The following is a 12,768-nucleotide window of genomic DNA, read 5'->3' as shown; positions in this document are numbered from 1 at the left end:
CTCTGTGTGCCATCTTTGTGACATTGTCTCTTGTTTTAGATTTCATATATAACTAATTATGTTTACTAGATGCTAACATTAGTGGAGGAGTTGTTTTTGTTTTCCTTTTTCCCAATCAGTCATGCAGCACCGAGCTAAAATACAAAGTTAATCTCAAAAATAAAGCCTGAATAAATTTTTAGATGAGGGCTATTTGTCGCCTTCGTTTGACCATATAGGAGGGGAAAATGGCCTACTTCTTCTGATCCACACCATTCATGGGCACCTCCCTTTGGTGGCCCCAGCTATCGACAAATTGTAACCAAAACATCTCTGCATACTAAAACAAAAGATAACTGCTTTTCCCTCTTTATAAACAACTCCCTTTTGTACGGTTGATAAGCTGTGATTTCTTCCTTGGTTAAGTTGATTTGAGAAGGGTAAAACAAGTTTTTATCCTTGATTTGGGAGCGCTTGGCAGCATTTTCCAACAGGGGAGAAGAACTGGTTTTGCTGTGTCATTCATGCTTAACTGGATATGACCAAACACTTTATAAAACTAGTCACTAATGAGCAGGGATGAAAATGTTATTGTTTGTGGCTAAATGGTCAATCCAAACTGGACCTCTCTCCCCCTCTCTTCAGATACCATTTTTTAACCCTAGACAAAGGCTAGTCTGGACTGCCCCCCTTAGGACAATTCATAAATGTACCAATATGGAAGGTAATAAATAGATAGGCTTTTCAGTTTTGCGATAAAAAAATCACAATCATTGATTGTTAGAGGGAAATTGGGTGGTTGGAAATGTGCTATAGATTAGGCACAAAATTCAAAATAGGATTTCTCGAATGTTGTGATACAATTTAGGATTTTACATCCAAAGGTTGAAAATGATTGTGACCTCCTAGCAACATAAATAAATACTCTCAAGTTTTTTTCACCTTTAAAACTTATTTTATGAGTTTTTCATGTATAAATGGGTATAATGGCAAATCATCATCATCATTGTCAAATCTTTTCTCCGCCTAATTGAGGTCTGCTAAATGAATATGATGGAAAATGATTTGTGAAAATTCTCCCACGTAAGCATCAAATGAAAAATAAGAAAATATGTCCATACCAACGCTCAATGCTTTTGAGCTGATTGTGATATTCTATAAAAAACTGTTCAGTTTCAGTGTGACTCGTATTATTTAAATTTTTTATAAGAGCACATTCCCTCGAGGTATAGTTTATTTTGGCAAGAGACCTATTTGGAAGGATTATTTTTAATATGAAATTTTAGAAACTATTGAAGAATTACTAAAATAATTATTCTCAAAGAAAAAGAAAAAAGAAAATTAAGTTTTTTAACACTTGGATCTTACAATCTAAAAATTGGATAGCCTCTATTCAACCTCCAGATATTATTATTTTCAAGTGCATAAAAAAATACAATTAGGTTTTTTTTTTTTTTTGCAAGTTAATTAAGAATTTACATCTTGTCTTAAAATTACTTCTAAGTGGAGTTTTTGGACATTGTACTCCAATGAGAGTAAAATATATTTTAAACTTTTCCTACGCCAATAAGGAAACGTCTGTCTATAAAGGTCGACCACGAAACACAAAGAGGGTGTTAATTAAGTTTAGAGTGTTCGGAATTACTAATCTCTACCTCTCTACTTTTAACATAAGCGAGCCTGTACTATGCTCCTGCTGGAGTAATATTGTTCAACTACGCGTTAGGGTAAAAAACTCACTTTGGAGGATTTTTTTAATTTAAAATTTTGGGAACCTCCTAAGAGTCACTAAATAATTATTTTCAGAAGAAGAATTTTGAATTTTGAGTTTTCCATCTCTCCCTCATAATATTGGACGGTATGTGTTCATTCTTAAAATATTATTTTTTTAGAGGCCTTGAAAAGCACAATTTGGAATTTCTTTTTTTTTTTTTTTCCTACATCTCTAAAATTTGGGGTCTTGAAATTATTCCTACTTTAGATTTTACGTCAGGGAGCAAACGGACAATACGATCCCACAGGAGTATGAAATCTTTTGGCTTAACAAAATAGCAGGAGTCTGAGTGTTTCTGGCCTTACAAGATGGGCCGCCCACAGCACTAGGGGTCTGGCCCTTACGAGATGGGCCGGCCCACTGCACTGGGGTTCAGGCTCTCAAAGAGGTCCTCGAGCTCGCCTCGAGCGACATGTAGCCTGAATTGTTTGGGCCCAATTATGGCTGGGCTGGCCCCCGGGGAAGCCCAACCCTTCTCATACCCGAGAAATTTGCAGCCATTTACATGTAGGACAAGCCCAAATGATTCGGCAAGGGCCTGACTGTAAAATATTGGGCTAGGCCTGGGCCCGGGCACACCATGGCCAAATCAGCCATTCCATGGTCTTCATCATTCAATAATGACCCCCCCTTTCATTACTTAGATTTTACTCTTGATCTCTTTATGCAAATTAGTCCTGATACTCTCTTTCTATGCCCTTACAAAGCATGATTCTCTCCTTATGGAAGGCTAATGGGCAAAGTTATACAAGACTAGATAGTGGCACATGCCATTCTTATGCTTATGTATTACAATCAAATGGTAATTTATTCAATATTATTTCTACACTGTTTTACTTTTAGAGCAAACTTCTTATGAAGCCTTCAAAAATTACTTATTTTGTAATAATCCCTCCCTTATTTGTCCTATTGTGGCATTAATTTTTACAAGTCTGTATCATCCCACCCGTCCTTATATCTCTCCTCTACCCTTTATCCTACTTTGATCTCACGAAATATTTTTACTTGAATATCTCTCATTTGCCGCTTCTAGCTTCTATTCCTTTTTTTTAGGGACAAAAGAAAGAGATTTTGGGTAAAAATTGCACATTTTATTTGGGGTACGTATTGAGATTAAGATAACAAAGGAATACAAGTGAAGTAAAAAGAAGTGGAGTGATCATGATCATCCAAGCCTTATTCCAATTATTTGGGGTAAGCTACATGAAATATAGTCTTCCATTTTTCTCTATCAAGAGTCATACCCTCAGTAAAAGCAAAAGTCATCATATCTTTTCTTACTGATTTTCCTCTAACCTTTTTAGAGCCTTTTAATTGAATCAAATTGTACTTTTTAACTGGTGTTGTATTAAGTCTATAATGTACATGGCCAACCCATCCTTAGTCGACTTTCCCTTATCTTATTGCCCATTGAAGCCATAAATAAGTTCCCTTATATGTATTCATTCTATCATTTCTTATCTTGCCACTTATCCATTTCAACATCCTCATTTCAACTAAGTACATCTTATGGATATATTGTTTTTTGACCGCCCAACATTCTATCCTATCAAGCATGGCTGGTCCTACAACCATCCTATAAAACTTCTCATTCAGTCGCAATTATATGCGGCGATCTCATAAAACTCTGGATGTACATCTTCACTAAGCCTACCTCGCTTTGATTTCTTCAATCTCTCTATTATCATGAATTATCGACCGTAGATATTGGAGGAGTGGAATGACATATATTTTTTAAAATTCTGGCTACAAGATAGGAAATTTAAGAGAGGTGGGCTACCATGAAATTGAATTTTCTTTTAAGGGACTCCATAAAATTTTCCCTTATTTTCATTTAGGGAAAATATCTTCATACCCCATATTTTTAGGTTTCATTTCACAATAGACCCAATGTTTTAAAATATATCTTGAGGCATAAAAATTGTAGATTTTATTTCTTCTAGCCTCTTGAGCTACTTTAAACCTGTTTTTTTGGGCCAAACATATCTAAAAAGACCTATTGTTTTTAAAAGTTGAATTGAGCCCACCTCTCAATAGAGAGTAGAGATTGTTCATTCTCTCTCTCGCCTCAAAGCTATTTCCGAAACTTTCTCTCTCATCCTTAGTTCTCTATCTCTCTCTCTCTGATTTCACACCATTTACTAAATTATCGAAACCTTCTCCCCATGAGCCGAGTTTAAGGGTGAAGCATGGAAATCAGTTATCCCTTAATACCAAGTCAATGGGTAGCAGTTGTTGTGGGGCAATTTTATCTCATGTCGAAAGAGAGAGAAATTATAGGAAAATTGGGTCTCAATCAACTGGTTCCCTCTCTGCAAATCAGCTCTTGGAAGTGGTCGAAGCGATTGCGAAAACTGGTACTAAGGTTGGTTCATAGGCTTACCAACTCGAAATAGGGTTGCTTGGTGGTAAGAGGTTACTGGAGAAGAGAGAGAGGTGTTTGGATACACACAGGAGGAGAGAGAGTGAAGACAACACGAGAGAAAAAAAAAAAAGTTTGAAGTATATAAATGAAGAGAGATAAGGGATTGGGTTTAGAAAGTGTACGTCTTTCTCACATTTGTTTAAGTTAAAAAAAAGGTTTAAAGTGGCTAGAGAGTTGAAAGGTATTTTTTAAAACTTCGGATTTATTAAAAAATAAAATCTAAAAATAACAAATATGGAGATATTTGCCCTTTTATTTATATTTATTTAAATTATTTCTGATATTCCTATTTTATGTAACTATTTTCAACTTAATTCCATTGTATGCTCCTATTTCTTAATGTTTTCAACTTAATTCCATTAGCAACATTAGAAGGAAGAAAATGCCTAGGGGCATTGTCCAATCTCACTCTTAATTGTTCAAGTATTGAATTGCATGGAATGGAATCCAATTAGAAAGGAGGTAACAATTTTCATATGTCAATAGGGAAAGGACTTCTGATACTGATTCCCTAGCTAAAGACTCTACTATGATGTAACTTTCTCTTTGTATTTGGGCTTATTTCTCTTATTTGGGGCTACTGCCCGAACAGAACACTATACTTTTCATTCCAATGAAATCTGATACTGATTCCCTAGCTAAAGACACTACTATGATGTAACTTTCTCTTTGTATTTGGGCTTATTTCTCTTATTTGGGGCTACTGCCCCAACAGAACACTATACTTTTCATTCCAATGAAATCTTGTTAAAGAGAGAGAAAGAGAGTTCTACTGGGGTATTTTTAAAGAGAGAGAGAGTGAATGGGTTTTTACTGTAGAAGAACGTGCGGTTAAAAAGAGTCACATTACGCCAAAAATAGAAGAGAAAAGAGAACGTAAAGACATTTTTGTTCTAAATCCATAGACTTTTATATTGGGGAGATAAATATAAGGAAAAAAATTGTTAAGATTTAAAATGGGATACAAAACGTTTTGAGGGGTAGGATGTCTAAAAAATTGAATTAAGGGAAGGGAAGGGAAGGGAAGGGGGTATTTATAATAATAGAATCATTCATTATAGTTGATCCAAGAAGTACTCTGACTTCCAAAAAGTCCTGTTGTAAACAAAATAAATAGAGGACTTAATAAACCCATCCAAACAACGTTCTACAAAAACGGAAAAGGACAATAGCTTAATGCATTTTAAATGGATTCACTGCTGAAGTTTAGCAATGCTGGAACACAGCTACACATCAATGAACAGTTACCACTAAAGGAGAATAATTAGACACATTAATAGTACTAGAAGTTAATTTCGGACAAAATTTGGACATTTTTCCATACATTAAACATCCTTTCCGGCTTCCATTTCTCTACACAACTAGTAAAGCAGTGATATCATCCATCCAGTCCCTCAAATTCTGAAAGCAACCTAAATCTTTTCCATTCTGCTACAACCTCAAAATGTTCAGACAAGGAAATGGACACACAGGCTCAAAAGAAACAAAAAAGGCCTAACCCACTTATTTAGTATTTATTGCTAAAACAAAAGAACTCACTAAGATTTAACCATGCGCTATTATGATAATTTACACAGCAAAAAACTATGTACATTTGTATAAAGAACTAGGTTGCCTAAGCCCCCTTCAAGAACCACATTAGATATTGCAGGAGTAGATTTGGAGCATGTTCTCACTGACACAACCGAGTAAACCCATTCCCAGAGCATTTGAATACTTCAAATCTAGGACTGGATCCTGGTGTGGCCTAAGGCGTGAGACAACATCTAAAGATTGCATGTCCCAAACACAAACCCTACGACTCTCTTCATCTCCATATGCGAAGAGTGAACGGTTATCTTCCAAGGTAATTATTGCAGACTTTGGCATACGAACTGAACTCACATTACATGACATGATTCCTTGCCTTTGATAACTACCATCCTCTTCCATTTTGAGGAGAAAATGGGACCCTTCTCTCCAGGAAATTTGAGAAGGGGAACCCATGGGTTGAGACAATGCATAGTCATTGGACATGGAGACTTTGGGTCGAAATGTAGCAACTGTACTTTTGGTTGAATTGCAATGGGCTAGTGATATACACACACCTTGATCTTCAAAGCCAGGAACCAAGCAAGGCCTGCCAATGTCTCAATGTCAGGGTTTGTGAAGTTCTTTTTGTCACAATCAAGAAATAATTTCAAGTACAACATGTTTCATAATACGAATTTAAATTTAAACTTTCGTACTACATATCTAGAATACCAAGTACATGAGATGCAGGGAAAAAGGTTTCACTCTGGCAAATTGGCATATAAAGAATTAAAGTAAATAACTTGTATATCCCTTTCACTTGATACAAAGTCAACAGTTTTTTAAAAAAAGAAGAAAAAAAAAGAAAGAAAAGAAGACAATGCTATTGTATTATTTTCTCTGGCGAGAAACCCTAACACAACGGACTTATTGTCTGGGTAGTAGATGGTTCTCATAAATGTAACAAGATAAAAACATCACGAAAAAAGAAGAGCAGTGGCAAATTTAGATATATCAGTTTTGAAATATTAAAATAGCTGTCTACATGCATGTATAGCCAGAATACGTGACATTTCGGTTGAGTATATAGAGTACCAAAGGTATGAGACGAATACTTCCAACCACAAAAATAAGGGAGAAGAAAGAGACAACAGAGCTATTCGTTTTTGTATACTTGTGAGGGGGCAGTCTTTGTATCACATTTTGTATAGGGCCAGTGGGTCTATTCTTGCCCACCAGGGGACTCTCATTAACTATTTTAATAATATTTTTGTTAACACTCAAAAAAAAAACGAGACAACAGAGCTACAACAAGAATGATAGAAAAAACAACATGAGAATATGTGGGTGTAGGAGAGACCCATGTTGAAAGTCCATCGATCAAAATGAGGAAAAAGCCAAGTCTTAGCCATAGAGTGCAGTGAAAAAAACAATTAGAGAACATCTAAACGTATGACCAGCCAGGGAATATAAGAGAAAATTTAAGATGCACTCATACACATGTTTGTTAAATATACCTTTCTGTGACTCCAACTCTCCACAAACAGGGACCAATTGCAGAAGCACTTAGAAGTGATCTAGCATTGTATGTTGAATTGTGGAAGAGAGCAGGTGTAAGAGAGTGGACAGTATGAATTGGCTGACTAGACAAACCATAAATGACTTCGACCGCTTGAGCAGTTTGCCGTAGATCAAACATCAAGAGGCTTCCATTCTGCAAGAACGAAAAGTACATGAAAAACCTCCCTCTTTTCCACAATGAAGCATCTAAGACCAAAACAATTAACCAACCTGCAATCCTGCATAAACTTGACTTGGATTATCTAAGTTCCACGTACAGGACCAAGCAGGGACCTGGAAATAAGAAAATATCAAATATGATGCTGCTCAAGGAAATCTTAACCACATCACTGCATCGTGGTGCAACACATTTATAACCCCTGACAAGGATTTCAACTTTGATATGCCTTAACAAGAATATATGTCTTGGACAATAACCACTACAACACTAGCTCAGAAAATTATGCGAAAGAAGTGAAAAAAGCTTAGCAATCATTAACCAGTTCTGAGAAGAATTTGATGATTATTAACCACAAATTTTCAAAAACCCCAAGAATCGTCATGCCCTAATAGCAAAATGCCCCAAAAAATTCAGCAAAAAATAATTATGATTTAGCAAGAAAAGATAAACAAAAAGGGGCCAGAAACTGCAATATGCAGGGTAATTAAACCACCAGAATGAACAACATTGAAAGACTAATACAAAAACGACTTCATGAAACATAGGAACAAATTTATCCAAATTATTAGATGCTGAAGCAGAAAAAAAAACCATGCCGTGAGGCTAGAAATAGACAATACCTATTAATTTTAAACCTGTTAAAATTTTTTTGAGACATGGTGGATACTTGGTCAAGAAATACCTAAAAGAGATTGCATTTCAGTCAATTACCATACACACCCGATCTTGTACCTCGTGATAACTTAATGAATCCAGGCTTTCCATAGCTGTACTCAACATTGAAGGTCAGAGTCCTAAGGCAGGGCTACGTAACAGAACATTGTCAGAGGGGTAGAAATCGGTAAATCATATGGAAGTTCTTTTGATGATTGTGCAAATCACGTTGTCAAATGGATGTCTAGTTACAATAATACCTCAAGCACCTCTTTCTAAATATTCAATCACATCACCAGCCCGCCAGAGTTCATCAGCATATCATCCAGTTACGAAGTTCCGATCCACCAGAATCTATGAAATGTATCCACACAATTTCATGCCCATTTTTCCTCCTCTACAACTCACATGTAATTTGGGTACTCCAAAGTCCAAAGGATAGACAAATCCTCAGCAACTAATGACACTTAAAGCACCTTCCTTGGTTGCCAAAGGTTCATGCCCATTTTTCCTCCTCTAGAACTCACATGTAAGTTGGGTACTCCAAAGTCCAAAGGATAGACAAATCCTCAGCAACTAATGACACTTAAAGCACTTTCCTTAGTTGCCAAAGGTTTCAATTTTAACTAAATGAGATATACACAAAATCATTTATAGCGCATGTGCTGTCAATATCCTTAAGTAACACTAACATGACATGATTTGAAGTGGAAAACTCTCCTTTCGTCATTACTAAGATTCCCCCTCTTGCTGGCCTTCGATGGCCCCATTCATGTCTGCTATAGTAATGTGTTTGATAGCCTGGATGAGTGTGGGCAGACTCCCATACCAGTAGCCGTGGAGTAAAGGTTGCAACCACAGCTTCCATCCACTAGCAAAAATTACCCTACAGAACTCCCATACTTGGCCGAGCCACAAAATGGATAATCTCTTGTAGGGCATCTTTCACTCCAACAACCAACCAAACTTTGGCATCTTCCACCAAAGTTCCTTCCCTAAGGTCTCTAAATATAAACTATTTGAAGAAATAATAATAACTGATAAAATTTGTTTATTTTAGATTTTAATTTGTTTTACGATTTCTTTCAGAACAATGTCCTGAACAGTCTCAAATAAAGGAGTTACACAATACCCGTCACATATCCCTACAAAAGATACTTTTCTAGTCCATAACCCAAAAACAAACAAAACATGCAGAAAAATATAAAAATTTACAGTATTCATTCTCCAATTCAGATATCAGAATGGCTTCAACCCATACTCACGCTTGCAACCCAAACTCACTCTTTGCAAGTGGTTCCTTAAATGTTCCTATCCCATCAGCAGGGCCTTTGATACCAAGTTCTGTTTACTTCAAAAATTGTGAAGGGTGATGGGGGGGTCTGTTGTCGCTGTCCTTCCATTTTGGTTCAGCAACATACTGTGAAAAGTTTAGGGCATTTTTCATTCCACTAACACAGCTCTTCCTCATGATCTGCCATCTTCTACCAGAGTTTCCCCTCTGTGTCAAAGAAGCATACAGCACTCAATATTCCCCCATTGAAGTACACCTTCCTTTCTTTCTTTTCCTTTTTTATTTTAATATCACCTTCCTTTTTCTCTACCCAAAGAGAAACATCATGGTTGCCCATCTCAACTGAGAAATTTTCGTTCTCACATGCACTACAAAGACCGATTTCCCAAAGATCCGTAACATTCCTCTTAAAATTTTGTGAGCTTCTACTATATCATCCACATGGGCATGTCAAATAACCCTAACATGCTCCAACAGACTATAATCAAGCCCTCTAAAGTTCTATACTCAGTTGTTAGTAGAATATCTTTCAAGCAGCTTCTCAGTAATTGTCCATTGAGCTATGACAAGTTTCACCCAGGCACGATGTACATTTTCCATCCCCAAACCTTTCTTAAAAATAATGGGATGGTGAGGTTTTGCATACCACGAATTTCTTTTATCTGAATACTAAATGTTCCATATGGATTGACATGAGGGCCGCACTTGTCACCCTTCTGGATGATGACTTGTTCATCCACACAAGCCTAAAACCTCATACCTCTCTGAGGGATTATAGCGTACTTCCTGTGTAATAATAGGCTCCTTAATGATCCCAAAAACAACACTTAGCATTCCATGAACTAATAATAGTCTCCTTAATGATCCCAAGAACAATACACAAATGTGCACACACACACACACACATGCACAAGCACACATGAATACACGCATACACAGACACAGATACAGATACATATGCACACACACATGCATGCATGCGCACATAGACTTACTTTCCCATGCAGCATGGAGTCTTTGCTATGTTACCCCAATCCAGCATGGCTAGCTTTTTGCATATAATTTGCCACATAACTAACCAAAGGACTTGCATCCCCGTATAAGAACAGAAACAATTATTGATTTCTAATCACATGAGCTTTCAGGGATGCTTTGGAGAGCCTTTTACTCGATGTTGTCCTGTATGCCAGTCCTGTGCCTTGATGAGACACTTGTGGCAACTAGCAAGTATCTACCCAAGTCACCAAAAATCCTTTTTACGATTCATACAACATTACAACCCACACATAATGAACCCTCTTTGTTACCGTCTGATTACTGATACTACAATCCCAAGCTGCGTGAGATTAATGCTCTTCTCATGCCTGTATTAACCAATTTGTTTAGGTTTCTTGCCTTCCTAGCACCTGACTCTTCTGCACACCAGTTCCACCAAAGCTTCAGAAATATGACCAGATTTGAAAGCTTGAAGATAATGAAAGATGGGTATTTTATTACAAAGCAATTGATGAAGATAAACAATTTTCCCAATACATAATAGGTCTTACAAATCATAGAAAATATAGCAAAATATAACCTATACTAGTAAATTTTTTGACTTTGAACAAAGTTCACTAGAAATATAAGAAGCATAATTAACTTTAAGTCTCTAAATTACACGTAAGACAAATTTAGTCAACATGCAAAATCTCTGAACAAATTCAAAAATTACATAACCTTTTTTGAAGACTCAAAATGACAACTGAAAAAATGCAATAGACCTTAATGTTTAAATCCCCATTCAACCAAAGGAGAATATTATAAAGAAAGAGTTTATCGCAATATTTACATAAATATTCAAGGAAAATACAGTTTGATCTTTTACCTGTAAATCATACTTTATAACAACATTGTTGCTTTCTAAGCTGCAAGAGCAAAGCAAAAGGAATGAACACTAAAAGCAACAAAAACAAACATTGAATAAAACTTGATATTAGATATTCTTGTATTACAAAAAGGTGCACCTGACAATCGAAAGTTTCTTTCCCATGGACGCCAGAAGTGCAAGCCGACCAGGATGAACCATTGAAGGAGGTGAAATTTGCAGATCTCTAACAGTGCCCGTATTAGGAGGAAGATGCACCCGCTCGCTCTCAGATAGAGCTAATAGACTCCTCTGCAAAGAGGACCTCATTTATATCATCTAAACACCATTGCGTATATCATAAAAAAAATTCTACTTTTCAAATGGGGGCAAGGCAAGAAATAGTTTAAATAAATCTAACAATCAACTTACTTTGGTGAGAAAGTGAGTGCCTCCCATTGCAGATTCCGAGTGTGAAACAAGAAGCACTTGACTAAAAGCATCCATGTCAATAATTCTGGCTCCATTTAGTCTAAATTCCTCCTGTAGCCAAAGGTGCAAAAAACGCATGTCCTCAAATTAAACTTGAATTGCAGTGAAGGAGAATAGACCACAGAAGAAGCATGAAATAGAGGACACACAGGCCAACAAGAAACCAATGCATTCTCAAAATGGCTTAGTCTGAACAAGCGACCAGACAAAATTGTCTCAAGAATTTTAACAGTCATGGTTCCATAATGTTTCCAATATAGAAACAATATGTTAAAGGTAAGCAAATTCTGGAAGATGTTTCGAATCCTCACAAGACCAATGAACTTCATCATGATACATAACATTAACTTTCCTCGCAAAACAATATAAGATTGATTTGGAAAACACATAAAATCAAATGATTTGTTTTCGTAGAGAGTTCATGTCAGCTGATAAATTCAAATACAAAACAGGTTGTTTGGATTTAAAAGTGCCTTTTTACTAGTTTCTCCATCATCACTAATGCAGGTCTGTAGTGGTATTTAAAGGTCAAGCTTCCTTTCTATTCAACATCATGGTGAAGTAGCATGATCCTTAGGAGTTGTGCGACATTAGGTTGTATTAAAAGCCCCACTATTCAGGTAAAACCAGTGTTTAAGAAGGTGGTCCACCTTGGTACTTTGAGGTGGCCAAGGCCCTCGGCGAGCAGCTAGGGCAGGGGCCCTTCTAGGCACCAGCCCAGGTGGCCAAGGCTGCAGGCCAGCACATTGGCCCTAGGTTGGCGCATAAATGCCCTTGCCAGCGGCTCGACAAAGGCCTAGAAGCAGGGGCCTTTTATACAGTTCTCCACACATAAAAGGAGGGAAAAAGGTTTTGGGGGATATTCTAAACCATCCCACCCACCCCCCAAAAAAAAAGAAAAAAAAAAGAAAAATAGAAAAAGACAAAGAGAGCCCATTGTAAACCTATAAGAAGGAGAGAAACCCCTCTAAAAAAAAAATATGAATCTAGATTGACAATATTTTGGGTACTCCCAAATTCTGAATTCACAACCAAATGTGTCTCTACACAACCA

At 36.7% G+C, this 12,768-nt stretch overlaps 1 protein-coding gene across 5 annotated transcripts in view; it reads right to left on the bottom strand.

The window, feature by feature from the left end:
- Positions 1 to 5,471: 5,471 nt before the first annotated feature.
- The window catches only part of LOC18443222 (uncharacterized), a 30,013-nt gene continuing 22,716 nt past the window's right edge, over positions 5,472 to 12,768 (bottom strand). For 4 of the 5 annotated variants that reach the window (XR_016049015.1, XM_006853414.4, XM_088857769.1 and 1 more), the window contains exons 9-14: positions 11,655 to 11,765; positions 11,383 to 11,534; positions 11,244 to 11,283; positions 7,482 to 7,544; positions 7,208 to 7,404; positions 5,472 to 6,297 (exon numbers count right to left, since the gene is read on the bottom strand). Coding sequence is in view for 4 of the 5 variants with exons in the window: in XM_006853414.4 (XP_006853476.2) it covers positions 5,817 to 6,297; positions 7,208 to 7,404; positions 7,482 to 7,544; positions 11,244 to 11,283; positions 11,383 to 11,534; positions 11,655 to 11,765 (1,044 nt within the window). In the remaining variant the exon portion in view is untranslated. Of the gene's footprint in view, positions 6,298 to 7,207; positions 7,405 to 7,481; positions 7,545 to 10,651; positions 10,795 to 11,243; positions 11,284 to 11,382; positions 11,535 to 11,654; positions 11,766 to 12,768 lie in introns of those variants that run through there. The other variant, XM_020672774.2, reaches the window with a different exon arrangement.

Source organism: Amborella trichopoda, chromosome 2 (assembly GCF_054954075.1).
Source record: "Amborella trichopoda isolate Santa Cruz 75 chromosome 2, AtrichopodaSantaCruz75HAP2 v2.0, whole genome shotgun sequence".
Lineage (NCBI taxonomy): Eukaryota > Viridiplantae > Streptophyta > Magnoliopsida > Amborellales > Amborellaceae > Amborella > Amborella trichopoda.
The sequence above is the reverse complement of the archived record's forward strand: the minus strand, read 5'-3'. Positions and strand labels throughout refer to the sequence as shown.